The sequence below is a fragment of the Poromitra crassiceps genome, assembly GCF_964638095.1.
Source record: "Poromitra crassiceps genome assembly, chromosome: 4".
NCBI classification, from domain to species: Eukaryota; Metazoa; Chordata; class Actinopteri; order Beryciformes; family Melamphaidae; genus Poromitra; species Poromitra crassiceps.
The window spans coordinates 56,012,953-56,029,274 of record NC_139626.1 but is presented as its reverse complement, the minus strand read 5'-3'; the positions used below and the strand labels follow the sequence as shown (position 1 = coordinate 56,029,274).

At 45.8% G+C, this 16,322-nt stretch overlaps 1 protein-coding gene across 1 annotated transcript in view; it reads left to right on the top strand.

Annotated features, from left to right (window-relative positions):
- LOC310775854 (venom factor-like) overlaps positions 1–16,322 on the top strand; it is a gene marked incomplete at both ends in the record, with an annotated part of 96,400 nt that overhangs the window by 40,796 nt on the left and 39,282 nt on the right. Inside the window, 11 exon segments of the mRNA XM_083635980.1 lie at positions 542–624; positions 862–949; positions 1,296–1,398; positions 5,953–6,067; positions 6,221–6,336; positions 6,723–6,872; positions 8,715–8,930; positions 10,058–10,195; positions 10,197–10,259; positions 11,258–11,413; positions 11,933–12,062. Coding sequence (XP_083492106.1) covers positions 542–624; positions 862–949; positions 1,296–1,398; positions 5,953–6,067; positions 6,221–6,336; positions 6,723–6,872; positions 8,715–8,930; positions 10,058–10,195; positions 10,197–10,259; positions 11,258–11,413; positions 11,933–12,062 — 1,358 coding nt within the window.

Genomic DNA, 16,322 nt, shown 5'->3' with positions numbered 1-16,322 from the left:
ACAGGATGTAAGGCATGAAACGCATCAGACACACAAAACAGGAGGTAAGGCATGAAACGCATCAGACACACAAAACAGGAGGTAAGGCATGAAATGCATCAGACACACAAAACAGGATGTAAGGCATGGAACGCATCAGACACACAAAACAGGATGTAAGGCATGAAATGCATCAGACACACAAAACAGGATGTAAGGCATGAAACGCATCAGACACACAAAACAGGATGTAAGGCATGAAATGCATCAGACACACAAAACAGGATGTAAGGCATGGAACACATCAGACACACAAAACAGGAGGTAAGGCATGAAATGCATCAGACACAAAAATCAGACACACAAAATCTTCCTTTTGAGAAACACTAACACTGATGTGAGATATAGAGGCTAGCAATTGTCTTGGCCATGGTCTCATTTGTTAACAGCAATTATACCAAGGTGTCATAATTAATTTGACAATGATCTATTGTTGTTTAAAATGCTACATGTAAATCGAATATTGTGTATTTCCTCCTGTTTACGTGTCTGACTCTGGCAGTGAAGGAACATGGAGGGTGGTTGCCAAGTTTGACCACAGAGGGCAGAATTCTTTCAGTGCCCAGTTTGAGGTGAAGAAATATGGTAGGTCAAGTTGAAGCAATCGTAGTGTAGTGTGTATTTGTGTAAATTGATCATGGTACAGTAGCTACTGTAATAACATAACAGTAACATTCAATGGTGAGTTTGGTTTGTATTAATTTTGTCAGAGTAGGCATTACATTTGTCCAACTGTATATATGTCATGTTGGAGTGAAGCTGTTCACAACATGCTCTGTAACTGTATAATGCTGTATATGTATATGGCGTGTTGTGTTTCAGTGCTCCCCGCCTTCAATGTGACTTTGACTCCCAGGAAGTCCTTCTTCAAGCTGGACGACACTGAACTGGAGGTAGAGATCTCAGCCAGGTCAGTACAGTACACACTCACGCACGTGCGCACACACACATGCACACAGATACGCATGCACGTGTGACACGCATACACACACACACACACACACACACACACACACACACGTACGTTTGTAATTTGTAAGGACCTTTCTTTATCAATAGTCATTCCCATACCCCTAATCTTAACTCACCAACATTTGTACCCATTATTAATAACCTGAACTAAACCTGATTCTATATTTAACCTTAAATCTAAATCCTCACCATAACATCCTCACCAGAGATGTTTAAATATAGACAGCTAGAGCAAACGCAAACCATTCACTGTTGACTAACTGTTGTCTCAATGTGTGTTTCAGGTACCTGTATGGGGAGCCAGTCCTGGGGACGGCCTATGTGGTGTTTGGGGTGCAGATCAACAAAGAGATGAGGAGGTTACCCACTGTGAAGCAGGTGTCTGATGTAAGTCAATGCTACATCCCAACATTCACCAGTTACTCTCACTGACCAGAAAAATAGATATGTAGGACAGAGAATGTTCAACTTATTACTGGTTACACTACAGTGAGTGTCCACTGACAACGTGGGTGTGGAAATGGGTGTAGGCAAATTCAGTGGTGCAGATATTTTGTGAAAGAAATTATAGATTGAATGTTACTTCGTTCAGTTCAGGAATGCAGGCAGCAATCAAATCATCATCTGCTATGCAATTTGTACATTTGCTTCAGACATCTGACATTGACATAATTGAGCTGTATTTCTGGCCATTGGCATAGAGATAAATGAAAAAAATTCTGCACCACAGAACTTGAATGGATAGAACAGCCTTGCCACTGTTTTCTATTGAGTTTTGGCTCGTGCCAAAAATGTAAGACTAACATTAAATGAATAAAATGTGACAACTTACCAATTATAAAACGTCTCTCTCAAATCAAGCAATCCGATTGGCTCACAGCTGTGGTACAATGAGCATATACCATGGCCTGTCGTGATCTATTGCAAAAAAAGAAGGCATTTAACATTGGAGTCAATGGGGAAATTACCTGACTTCTCTTGGTCTATGTCTTAACAAACACTTTCCAAATAGGTTTATGGTATGAATCAACAATTTCAAGTCTTTTTCATGCTTTCATGTTCTCCGTTTTCTAAATTATGGCCCCATCAAGGAAAATAGATGATAAATAATTGGAACTCATTATAAGGATTTTTCAAAATGGGAAAATGAATGGGGAACTCACTTCCGGGGCTGGAGATGTCATGGAAAATAACGTGACTGTTGAGCTCTATTCTGCCCTCCAAATCCAAACCACAGTAACTACAATTTTGGTCAAAATTGAGAACTTTTAGATATATGTTTTATCATGTGACAAAAAAAAACGGAAGTATAAAAATTGCAGTAACTACGAAATCCAACCAAAAACCAGAGCTTCAGCTGGACTTAAACAAAGATAAATCGCAGTAACTACACTTCGAGGTGTAGTTACTGCGGTTTGCATTGGTTTTTGGTTGGATTTTGTCGTTTTTAATTTTCCCGCTCTTTCCATAACGAAGCCCAACATATCAATCACTCATAATGGCACAATCCTGGGGGGAAATAATAGTGGATATAGCTTGCTTTGAAATGCAAATATCCAGAAAATCGTAAGGAAATATGAGCCTATACTTTTCTACTTGCTCCCTGAAGGCTTCGATACCTCTCACATCATAATAATCACCAAGGCACATTTGTTCTTCTCACTGTGAATCCCTCTGTAGTTATACAATCCAATCAGGATTCCTTGAATGTCTCTGTTACTCATCTATTTAAACATTTTAAACAAGCAGATTACGATTTTCTCATGAAAAACAAGACAGGAAAACGACACTAGATTGTAGTTACTGCGCTTTGCATTTGTACTATATCTGTTTAAGGTAAGGTACACAGACAGATTGCAGTTTCTGAATTTTTGGGGTCATATAGGCAAGTAATTGATCATGGTCTTTAGCAATCAAAAATACTTAATGTATACATATTTAATAAGCACATTATCGCTTTTCAACCTATAACTCATTTGGCTGGACAGTCAAAAAACTTTAAAGCCATTTTGCTCAGTTTCATTGTTAGCGTAGTTACTGCGGATAGGATTTGTAGGGCAGTATTGCGTCACACAACAACACAGCCAGCTGCCAGGCTACCCTAGCTCAGCAACATTAGCCTTAAATTAGTAGTAAACTATCAGAAACAGCGTTAGCTTTATGATCTTTTAACGTAACAGTATAGACCCCATGTAGACCCCCGTTATGAGGTCAGTTTATCAAAATAACACCTACTTCGAAATCTGATTTTTGAGGAACAGGGTCCAAACAGTCCAGCTACCATTCTCAGCTGCAAGCCGGCTTCAGAGCTCATCACTTGGGCACATTTTACATCTGTGATGTTGAGATTTTGACCAGAATCCTTCACACACCACCTCAAAAGCCATATACTATTGGTTAAAAGCTGAAAAAAGTGTTTTCGGGTTTAGTTACACTTTAACACGTTCACTGCCGTTGACGAGTCAACTCGTCAAGCAGAAACCAACGGTTGACTGCCAATGACGAGTCAACTCGTCCAAAAAAAAAAAAAAAATTTGACGGTGGGACGTTGATCAAAGCCGCCTACATCTCCTATATAAATATGGGAGCCACCGAACGTGTACAACCCATTCCACCGACCCACTAAGTGGCGACAGTGCTCTCCAGAGCAGCAGAAAGCCAAGAAAAAACAGCAGCGTGAGGAAGCCATTCTCATGAAAATGGATTGGCGAAAACGCTTTCGCTTTCGCGCTGGGAGCTGGCGGTGGGGGATTGCAAATTTGCATAATAGATTATGGGTGCAACACACTTTGAAACACCAGCAGAAAGGCCAGAATCGCACGCAACTTCATCAAAGCTCACAACCGAAAACCCAGAAACGAACAAGCCCGATTTTACAGTCTAATCCAGACTCGCCCGACGAGCGGCCGCGCCAGCAGCAGCAGCACAGACAGACAGGCAGCAGAAACTCGCCTGTAACAAACACTGCAAAGCCACCAGAGACACACCTACGGAGGGAGGAGTTTGAAGGAGAGGGGGGTGCGGGCAGGGCCGTAACCAGAGTTCCGAAATAGGGGAGGTCCAGCAAGGGGAGGCGGATTCGGCGGCGCCCCCAAGGGCGCCGCCGAAAAAGAATTTGAGGTTTTTTTCCCCCCTTTTTTAGCCATATTTAGAGTAATATATCATTTTAAATCAACATTAGGACTATACTTTTGTGATGTCATTATTCAGTATATTCTCTTTCATGTCACCACCTGCTCAGCTCTCCTGTCAACATAATTGTAACTAACAAACACAAAATGTTTTAGCCAAATTCATATCAAAATGACACCTACAAACACAGGTACACAACCCAAGCCGTACACAACACACAAAGTCATCATCGATAATAAAAAAAACATACAGAGGGACATTTATTTATTCCTGATAGGAACGATTGAAAAATAAAATAAAATATATTATGTTGTTTTTAACTTTACACCACCTCTTTTTGTTACTTTTTGTTACCTCTTTTTGTCATGAAACTGAAACCATGCATATAGCCACCTGCATACCTGACTTCGGGAGCTTGGCAATTGGCATCATGCATGATTAGCCAGTAGCATCCCAACGTGTCACACAGGTAACATTACTTAAGAGACAGACTAGACACTTACTTTCTTGGTTGTTGCTAAAAAATCTGTCAGTGTCACTCACTGTCTGTCGTTCACTCGCTCACTGTCTCGCAGCTTGCTCACCTTCAATTATCTCGCCAGGCAGACAGACAGTCATCACTCACCACCATGCTGCTGCTCTCTCGGAATCAAGTTACCGCGGACGCGGCGTCAGATGACTTCCTGCCTGACCTGTCTTTCGTTTCAAAATAAAAGCGATCCCGTGTTTTTCATGCTTTTCCATGCAGATTGTTTTATAAAAAAAAAAAAAAAAAAAAAATCTCTGAAATATTAGGGGAGGTCCGGACCTCCCCGTCCTCATAGCTAGTTACGGCCATGGGTGCGGGTGCTGCTATGGAGGAGATGACTGTTCAGAACGATATTGTTTAGATGTCTGATGTCTCACTGATGCCAAAAATAAATGGTTAAAGTGACTGTTCTGCCTGTTCTATCGAATCACGCACGCACGCACGCACGCACGCACGCACGCACGCACACACACACACACACACACACACACACACACACACACACACACACACACACACACACACACACACAATACAGTATACACACTTGCCCAAGGGCACCCATAATCACAGGCACGTGAGGTGGTTCTAAAAATCCATTTATCTCAAAACTCTCTGAAAATCTCTGAAACCATGCTGTATTCAACTGCTAATGCCTACATAACTACTAACTCTACAAACTAACTCTTTTAGACAGAGAAAGCACACATTCTATTAGTTCTTTTGAGATATTTTGTGTTCACAAAATCCTAACAGAAAAGAATCCTCGGCTCTTGAAAGATGAGCCAGAATCCTCAAAAAAACGCCTTGGCAGAAGCTACCTACAGTAAAAAAAAAACTGTTGGCAGTGAATGTGTTAATAATCTTTATTGTATATCACCATCTTATTTCATGCCTCTGACCGTGCTCTGACCAGACGACTAATGCGCTAATCACATTATTTACAGATACATACAGATAATAACAACAAGCGTATCTTTGATGGGAATCTGTTTATTGACAAAAGCATTAAAGCTGCACTAGTGTCTCCTCTGTTCCATTGGGGGAGGGGAACTGGGGGTAATAGCATTATCTTATCACGGTGAAACCCCTCGCTGTCAGGTGGACAGAAGTGGCTGGCAACTGCACATGTATCGGAGAAAGCATCTACGCCTCTCCCCAGAATTGGCCAACCAAAAAAACTTGATGGAACAAAACCCTGCTCTGACCATCCAGGAGCGTTGAATGGGTGAGACTGTTGTGTTTTGCACTGTACTGACTGCCATGTTGGTGTCCTGCAGTTGAATGGAGGAGTTGTCAGACTCAGCATGGAGGAGCTCCGGAGCGCCTACCCCAACATCAGATCTGTGGTGGGAAGCTCTGTGTATGTCAAGGCCTCTGTCCTCACCACCTCAGGTAAGTTACTGTAGGCCTACATACATACACTGTGTGTATAGTAATGCCCAGGAGCGGAGCAGTGACTAGTCTTTGCTCACCTTGGATTATGGGACAAGGGATATTAACATCATGTTCTTGTGTCAATGCTTTCTTCTCTTTTCTCCTGTGTAGGCAGTGACCTGGTTGAAGCAGAGAAGACTGGCATTAAGATTGTGACGTCTCCCTACATCCTGTCCTTCAGAGACATGTCCAAATTCTTCAAGCCAGGCTTGCCCTTTGACTTCAAAGTAAGGACCAGCGTCTATTGTTTCAATCTGTTTAATTTAACCATAAAACTGGACATATTCATTTTGCAGTCCTGGAAATAAAAGGCAGACTGAGGCTTTTGTCCAAACACAGTCATGTGTTGTATTGACCCTTCATTTGCTCACTCATTCTAAAGATCAAACAGTTTATTGACAGTTGAATTGAGTTAACTGATGTCATCAGAAGGCACTGAACCACTGTTACGAGATCACTGGTCCAGATTGAACTCAAGTCAACTCTCAATAACTGTCAAACTAAACGATTGTCTGCAAAACGGTTTAGTTTTCAGTTATGTGTGAGATCATAAATTAGAATTGTTTTTTTGGTGAAGTGTCCCTTGAAGAGATGTTCTCCCCAACTTCCCCAGGTCCAGGTGAGCCACCATGACGGTTCCCCAGCCCGTAACGTCGTGGTCAGGCTGAATCTTCTGGATACGCCTCTGATCGTCTCCTCCGGCTCCAGCAGAGTCACCATCAACATGCCCAAGAATCACCAGCAGCGCAAACTGCGCATCACTGTTAGTATACCTGCATGCTGATTCATTCTGTCATTCAAGTTACACAGGACGGTTCCCACCTGCTGTTCACCGTGCATCTTTGGCAATAGACCTTATTCGCTAACCCTGGACGGCGCCATATTGTTGACATACCGTCCTGCGCAAACACAGCGCTAGTAACAGCCTTATTGTCGTTTCTGTTCCATTACAAAACAGCGATGGTAATGACAGCAATAAAAACCCCAGAGTTGTTGTTTGTATGCTGCCGTTAATGCCTGTAATAATAAACAAAAGAAAAAACGAGGTGAACAGACTTTGCTGTGAGGAGCTGTCAGAAAGTGTCACTTGTCTCGCCCAACTATCCACACATCTCCTGTGCTGACATATCCTCAGTCTCGCTCCCCTCACGTCTGTGGACGAGATAGAAACAGACCACGGGGACTTTATTGCTGTCATTACTACAGCCATGTATAACGCAGGTCACCATCCGAACACAACAGGAACGATACAGGTAACGATAACAGCGGCTAGCTTCCTATAAACGCTGCTCTTACATAGGCTGTCACTTGAGAGCTGCAGCGTTATGTCAAGGACATGGCGGCGGTGGGCGTGCCCGTACGCGAGTTACGTCAATCGAATAAGGTCTATACATGCAGTCAAAAGTACAAGAAACCAAAGAAAGCTGTACAATATGGATTGTATCTATTGTACTGCATGTGTAGTACTGTATCTATTTTCTCTCATCAAATCAAATTAATTTGACACTTCACTCCTCTAGATCTGGCAGCTTTGGCACTTGAGAAAACCATTTTCTACAAATTCTCTGATCTTTATTGAGCAGTATATGGAATTAATGAAAATGTTTAAAAGTTAAATGATGAATTATTAATAAGAATTTAATAATTCATTCATGTTATAAAGCGCTTTTCAATGACCCAAAGACGCTGACACAGTATGAGTACATAGAAAACAAGATAACAACAGGCAACAGATACAGGTAACAATTAACGCATCGATCAGGGATCTATGGAAACAGAGGGGAAGGGGGGAGAGTGTGGCAAGGTCAAGGACAGGGGGCACACAGAAGAGAGGGAGGTGGGGAAAAATGGGAGGTGGCGAGGTAGGAAGAGGTGGTTAAGGGTAGGCGAGGTTGTAGGCTTGGGAGAACAGGTAGGTTTTGAGTCGGGATTTAAAAGTGGGGAGTGAAGGTGAGTCTCTGATAGGCTGGGGGAGGAAATTCCAGAGTCGGGGTGCAGCTCTCGAGAATGCTCGATCTCCAAAGCTTTTCAGTTTGGATGGTGGAACAGTGGATGAGGATTGGAGGGTACCATTAGGGCGATGGGGGAGAAGGAGGTCAGTCAGATAAGCGGGGCTATGGAGGGCTTTGAAGGTGAGGAGAAGTAGTTTGAAGTTCATGCCTTCTTTGATGGGGAGCCAGTGGAGGGAATGGAGGACAGGAGTGATGTGATCACGGGACTGGGTGTTTGTGAGTAGGCGGGCGGCTGAGTTCTGAACCATTTGGAGTCTATGGAGGGAGCGGGAGTTGATGCCGGTGAGACGGGAGTTGCAATAGTCCAGATAGTATATCTTGTCACTGTTGAGTTTGAGGAAGTTGTTGGTCAGCCAGGTTTTTATTGCGGAAATGCAGGTTTCGATGTGGGTGAGGGCCGGGTTCTGGGTGGATTTTGTGCTGATGTAGATCTGGGTGTCGTCGGCGTAGCAGTGGAAGTCCAGGTTGAATTTGCGGATGATGTGACCGAGGGGGAGTATGAACAGATGAAGATGAACTATGATCTTTCACTGCTAAATTGTGAATCTTCATCCATATGAATTAATGACATGTTTTGTTCTATTGTGTCCTAGGCTGAGACCGCTCAGGCAGACTTGAAGCCAAAGCAGCAGGCCAAACACCAGGCCACTGTGTATCCCTACCGCTCCCACAGCGCACGCCACCCAAACTACCTGTACATCTCCACAGGCACAAACATGGTGTCTGTAGGAGACACGATGGCCCTGAAGCTGACCATCAACACTGCGGACCTGACCCACAGACAATTCATCACACACCTCACCTACCTGGTGAGACCAGCACTGTAGCAAAATATGTCCATCCTCCATCCATCCATCAATCAATCAATCAATCAATCAGTCTCAGTAAACTTTCCAATAAACAACAGAGCATTAAACGAATCAAGAAGAGACAATGAACGATGAACAATGAATAATACAAACTCAAAGTTAATACAGGAAAGAAAAAACATTTGAAAAAAGTGAATGTAGCGTAGGGTAAGAGAAAGGACAGAAGCTAGGGCAGGCAGGCAGACAGACAGACAGACAGACAGACAGACAGACAGACAGACAGACAGACAGACAGACTGACTGACTGACTGGCAGGCAGGCAGACAGACAGACAGGCAGGCAGACATACAGGCAGGCAGACAGACAGACAGACAGACAGGCAGACATACAGGCAGGCAGGCAGACAGACAGACAGACAGACAGACAGACCGACAGGCAGGCAGACAGACAGACAGACAGACAGACAGACCGACAGACAGACAGACAGACAGACAGACCAACAGGCAGGCAGGCATTCAGACAGACAGATAGACACACAGGCAGGCAGACATACATGCAGGCAGACAGAGAGACAGACAGACAGACAGGCAGGCAGACAGGCAGGCAGACAGACAGACAGACAGACAGGCTGACAGGCAGACAGGCAGGCAGGCAGACAGGCAGACAGACAGACAGACAGGCAGGCAGACAGACAGACAGACAGGCAGGCAGGCAGGCAGAGAGACAGACAGACAGACAGACAGACAGACAGACAGACAGACAGACAGGCAGACAGACAGGCAGGCAGGCAGGCAGACAGAGAGACATACAGACAGACAGACAGACAGACAGACAGACAGACAGACAGGCAGAAAGCTATAAGTGAAAGGACCGTGTCGACGAGCTCAAAAGTCATATGATTGTGAATAGAGTTTTGAGTCAAGATTTGAACATTTCAACTGAAGTGGCTTCTGACTGTGAGTGGTAGCTGGTTCCAGATAGGGATCATGTGGTTCTAAAATCTCTACTTTTACCACCAAATGTCACACCATGATTGCTCGTTTGCTTGAATCAAAACTGAAAATATCAAAATGTGAAAATGATTAAATATTCTTCTTGGCTTCTTCCCCAAACATCAACTTTCTCAGGTGCTCAACAAAGGAAAAATCATCGTTGCTAAGCAACTGGATGTGACCGGTCAGACGATCACCGCCGTTGGGCTGGCGGTTACCACGGAGATGATGCCCTCGTTCCGTTTCGTGGCGTTCTACACAATTCGCTGCAGCAGGGCGGTCAGAGGTGGTGGCTGACTCCATCTGGGTAGATGTGGCAGATTCCTGTCTAGGAGGGGTGAGTCCACTAACCTTCCGAGGCATCTGGATTCATGACATCATGATCACGGCAGAAATCCACCTTGCCGACCAATCAGCATCCGAGGACGTAGAAGGCATTCCTAAGTGGTTGAAGTTAGGCTGTGATAGACAGATTGTTTTTGTTTTGTTTTTTAATTCCCCCCCAACCCCCCTGGATTTTTTATCCCATTTCTATCCCCCATTAGTGCAAATTTTTAATTTATTTATCCTGGTTGCTGCTCCACCCTCTGTCGATCGGGAGAGAGCCAAAACTGGCTCCATGCTTCCTCTAAGACATGTGCAGTAGCCAGCCGCTTCTTTTCACCTCACATGGGGAAGCTTCACCGGTAGGACATAGCACGTGGGAGGATCACGCTATTCCAACGAGTTCCCCTCCCTCCGAACAGGCCAGAGAACGACCAGAGGAGGCACCACATCAGCGACCAGGATATTGCATGTTTTGGTGAGGGGTTCCTATATGAAGGAAACCCCCAGGGGGCACGGGGAGAACATGCAAACTCCACACAGAAAGGCCCTTTTGACGACCCCACCCGGGCGGTGGGCACTCGAGGACATGCGGATGGCCACGCACTCCTTCAGCGCTCACAGGTGGGAATCGAACCCAGCTTCTAGCTGTGAGGCGACAGCTCTACCACTGAGCCACTGTGCCCCTCGTGATAGACAGATTGTGCATCCAATCATCTCCCAAGTATTTTTGAAAGTGCCCGCCCTTTTCCAAATAGTTTCCAAAAACGAGATCTGCGTAACAAACCATCTGGCGCATCAGGTTGTGAGTTCACAACCTGCCCAGCGTGTGTGTGTGTGTGTGTGTGTGTGTGTGTGTGTGTGTGTGTGTGTGTGTGTGTGTGTGTGTGTGTGTGTGTGTGTGTGTGTGTGTGTGGCACAAATCAGTATTTTTTTTCCTTTTAGTTCTTTTATTGTTGTTCATTGTTTCACTACGTTTTTATGAATGACCTCCCCCCTCTGCCTTCCTAGCTGAGTGTGGGGCCGGTGGACGGCAGGCATCGAGACTACAGTCCTGGAAAGCCCATCAGTTTCAGGGTCAGAGGTGACCCGGGGGCAAAGGTCAACCTGGTGGCTGTGGATAACGCTGTGTATCTGCTTAGCAAGCAGAGACTCACACAGAGCAAGGTGTGTGTGTGTGTGTGTGTGTGTGTGTGTGTGTGTGTGTGTGTGTGTGTGGGGAGTGCATTTCTGTGTGTTTGTGTATTAACCCTAGTCCGTGTAAAACAAACAAAGGTTACTAGTTAGCTCATCAAAACTGTAATCACTTTTAATAATATCCAATCAGTTGACTTTCAGATTACTTATTTACTGATTTACTTATTTGAGGTACACAGAAAAAAAAGTGAAATATGACAGTATAGGAAATGTATATTATTTAAAGATGGAGAAAACCTGCTACTATTAAAATGGCGTAACGCATCTCTCCGTTCACTTTCAAAGTATTTCCAAAAGTAATCCCCTAGTGTACGGTAATCAGGATACTTTTTTTAGGCAATATACATAATGGAGTACTACTCACAAATACTGTAGAGTTTGTGCTATACAAATAACCATTGTTACTGTAGGCTACTAGTTTGTACCAAAACTCAGAATAGCACAAACCTCTCCAACTGACCTTTGACCTCAACTGGACTTTGTGCTCAGATCTGGAACGTGGTGGAGAAGGGAGATATCGGCTGCACCCGAGGGGGGGGCCAAAACAACATGGGGGTTTTCACAGATGCAGGACTGCTCTTCACCTCCAACTCTGGGGTCGAGACCCAAACCAGACAAGGTACTGACAGCAGGCAGCGACCGCTGCCCCCCTCAGGCCATATAAGGTTCAGGCAACTACAGACTGAAACAGCTCTGTGTTGGATTGAAGAGTTACTTTTTGTCACAATAAATGTTGAGATCAAAACTTGGTTCTTCAATCAATTCCATCTTGGGGGCGGAGCCAAAATGTGGCTGGAGATGATCAAAGATCATCTTTGCTCTCTGAGAGTCCCTCCTCCCAGCTAGCAGCTGAAGGCCATGTTTACACTGCAGGTGTATTTGCTGAAAGTGAAGCAATGCTTAAAGGCTTTTGCACCAAGTCCCTATTTTCCATCTGATATTGTGGCACGTTTAAAAATAAATATGACCTCATGTTGTGTCACTCGCATTTACACACCGACTCCGAAACCTGTGAAGCCCGTCATTCAAGTTCAGGTTCCATCTTCTGCCTTTTTCGCATCAGTCAAAAGCCTTTTGCGAGCTGTTTGACCCGTGTGTGTGTGTGTGTGTGTGTGTGTGGGGGGGAGAGAGACAGAGGAGCGGCCGAGCAGGGCTCCAGTCTGAGCGGAGAGGCAGCCGGAGAGACGTTGGTGCTCGCTCCACTCACCAGCACCTCTCTGCTCCCTCTCTCCGGGGAGCCGTGCTGCAGCACCCGGCCGCTCTCTGCTCCCTCTCTCCGGGGAGCCGTGCTGCCGCTCTCTGCTCCCTCTCTCCGGGGAGCCATGCTGCACCACCTGGCCGCTCTCTGCTCCCTCTCTCCAGGGAGCGGTGCTGTCGCTCTCTGCTCCCTCTCTCCGGGGAGCGGTGCTGTCGCTCTCTGCTCCCTCTCTCCGGGGAGCGGTGCTGTCGCTCTCTGCTCCCTCTCTCCGGGGAGCGGTGCTGTCACTCTCTGCTGCAAGGTGAAGGGGAGTACGGAGGGGGCGGCTGCCCAGTGAGATATGGTTACCATTCCCCAACCTGCTGCCATCTGCCTTCTCCAGTCGTAAAAACGCATACAAAAAATGGACTGTATGTGCAAAGACCTTCAGTGTCTGATTTCAGTTTATGTCTGACACGGGCATGATGTTGTGTATGTAGTATTTGCGTTGGGTGTTTATAGAGCAACTTACAGTAAACCCAAATATGTGTAAAGCCTTAAGCCCAATTTATGCTTCGTCTGCCGACACTTTTGAAACGGTCGCCGACAGAAATGAGGACTTGAGTCGACACTTTTAAGTGTCTGCGAGCAGTGTCTGCTACCTAGTGAAATGTCTAGTGTCGCTGACTACGTCACAGTGTTGCGCAAGTCTGATTGGCTATATAGACGGCATGCGTTTGACTTCCTTGTTTTGGTTTTCACTCGATTGAAATGAATGAACGTGTCTCCGCTATTTTTATCAGCCTGTCCTTGATGTATGACTTCGTGAAAATCACAAAGAACATTGTACATTTCCCAGAGAGAGAGAGGTGGTGAGTTGTGTGTCGTTTATATGCGGCTGCAGTCAAGTACGTTACATCTTGCCTCCGACGTGGTTTCACTGTGCGTTCCCTCTCTTCTCTTGGCTGTCAGCATTTAATAGCGTTCGAGTGTCACGTGACCGTTGAACCGAGGCGAACATTCACTAGAGTATAAATGCAACACCATGAGCGACACTTTCTTTTTCGTCTGCGACCATGTGCTGAGCGACACTTTAATAAGTATAAATTAAGCTTTAGCCTGGCAAAGCAACTGGTCACGTGAACTCCCATTTAATTTGGTTCTACCAGACCGTCTGTCCTCAAGCTTTCACGCAGTGGCCGTGTGTACTTGCCTTGACAGACAACTCCTTCAGCCAATCAGCGTTGGATCCAGTCAAACCCAAATTCACTCGGGAGAACGGCAAAAACATATTTTCCGCCAAGAAACTCTGCTGTTGCAAACTCCTGTACTTGTTTAATTGTTGTTATTGAGTCGATTTCTGCAATAACTGCACTTTATGACTTTGCCCTCTATCTTCCCAAAATCGCTAATTTAGCGTTTGCGCTCGTTTAACGCCGTGCGCAATGCAAATTGGGGGCGGACACAAGCGCATGCCTGTGATAATTGTACTGGGCATTGTCTGCCCCATGCCAAAGCAGGGGTTTCAGCGCTAAAATGTGGGATAGATGGCGTTACCCTATCGTCAGTGTCGCCTAAGCGACTAAACCAGTTTAAATCTGGACCCCAAAGAACAACAACAAGTAGTAAGTAGTGTACAACAATATACAATGCTTTATTTAACTAATTAAAAGATAAAAGTTTAGGGAGCACAGCACGTCATTAAGTCATCACATGAACAGTATCAAAAGCATTAGGGGAATTGCAGCTGTATTAACCCTCCTGCAGCAACTTGTTACAAAGTGGTTTTAGCACAGCACACTCCAAAACTGGGTTTTAGATCCACAAAGATATATCATATAAGTCACTCGTATTTCCACTCCACTGCAATAAGGCAGGCACACTGCAAAAGAACCACTACAACCAGGATAATAACGGCAGACACACTGCACAGAAAATCACTTCACACTGCTAGATTACGGCAGACACACTGCAAAAGAAATCACTGCAAACATCAATTATGGCGGGCACAGCAAACAGGTGACAAGAGGAGGTGGGTTTAGGAAGAGCAATCCCCATAGACTAAATGCAATGTCTTGTAATAGGCTATAATGTGTGCGAGCTGCATTTACATAGACAATTACCAACAAGAAACAAAAGAAAGAGTCTTTGATAAAAACGTCCGTCCCAGCTATGAGAGTGCGCGCTCTCTTCCTCCTTGGGTGAGTTGGGAGAATATAAAGGCTACTTATCCCTCTTCAGAACATGAGCGAGAAGTCAAGCTTTCTCCGCAGGCTTGGGCTATCCAATCCCCCACGGCAGCGCGAGGACGGGACAGGAGGCCGCGGCAGCGGGGGCCAGGTCACGTGATCCCAGTATGCGAGGCGGAGAACGTCAGTCCCGGGACAGCAGGACACAGTCAGGTCCGCCGTAGTGGACGGCAGGCGGGAGCGGCCGGCACACAGGAGGAAACCCACAGCGGCACGGGGACTGCCCCCTAGTCCGATACCTCACGAGTCCGATACCTCACGAGTCCGACACCTCATGGTTTTGGGTTAGGGTCTGGGGGAGGTTAGGTTTAGGCGTGGGGGTGGGAGAGGTTAGGTTTTGGGTTAGGGTCTGGGGGAGGTTAGGTTTAGGCGTGGGGGTGGGAGAGGTTAGGTTTTGGGTTAGGGTCTGGGGGAAGTTAGCCTCTTTTTTCGGACTCGTGAGGTATCGGACTCGTGCCACCCAGCGGCACACAGGAGGAAAACCCACAGCGGCACCAGCAGTGATCAGCGTCGGGCTTTAGAGACACAGAGCAGGGAACTAATCAAAAACGTAGCTGCGTATTAGACACGCCACTCTCACTATTATCCAGGATACGACCGTCCCTTTGTGGCTGCATAGCGAGCGTTGAGTGTAGCGTCTCGCAGGCTCGTTGTTCACACCGTCACGTCTGCCTCTCTCCCGGTCTGCTGGGCCATCTCTGTGTTCTCCTTTTATGGGCATGGCGGCACCTCTCCTACGGGGCGGCGGGAGGATCACCTAGGAGTCAACGTTAGTCAGATACAGCGCCCCCCCAGACACAGTATACACCATACACCACTTATAGTTTCTGGGTACATAGTCGCTTCCCAACCCAAAGTCACCAATCAGTCTCGACCCGCGACATCAGCAGCGCGCAATTACTTTGCGCTAAGAGCTTTGAAAAGGACCTCTTATGCACAAATACCTCTCTGTGCTGGGTGCGGTGCACGGAGATTACGGCTCCCAGCGCAGAGAGGTATTTGTGCAGTGGAAAGTGGAATGCCACGCCAAGACATCAAATTATGCTGCTAAAATTGAGTAGCAGATAATTCAGTGAGGCAATAAACTATAACTCACTGAGAAACTTTTATCACATCGCAAAGAGGGAAATGAATTGAGAAAACACTTGTTGGACAATGGACATAGGCTATTTACCTTCATAACCCGAAGGGTCGTTGGCACCACAGCCGATCTGTCAATAAGCTCCCTCTGTCCTCGCACGAGTGAGTACACTCTATTACGCATGGAGAGAATTACAGCATATTGCTTGCCTCGCACAAACAGCCATTGCAAGACTGGAATCTGATTGGTTTTGATTGACGTAATGCCCAGCCTTGCCTGGCCACGCCTGTGAATAATTCTGGTAGTTAAGACCGCCCAAATCCCGTTTGCGCAGGCATTTTGGGGCGCAGATGAGTTTTGTTAGAATTGGCA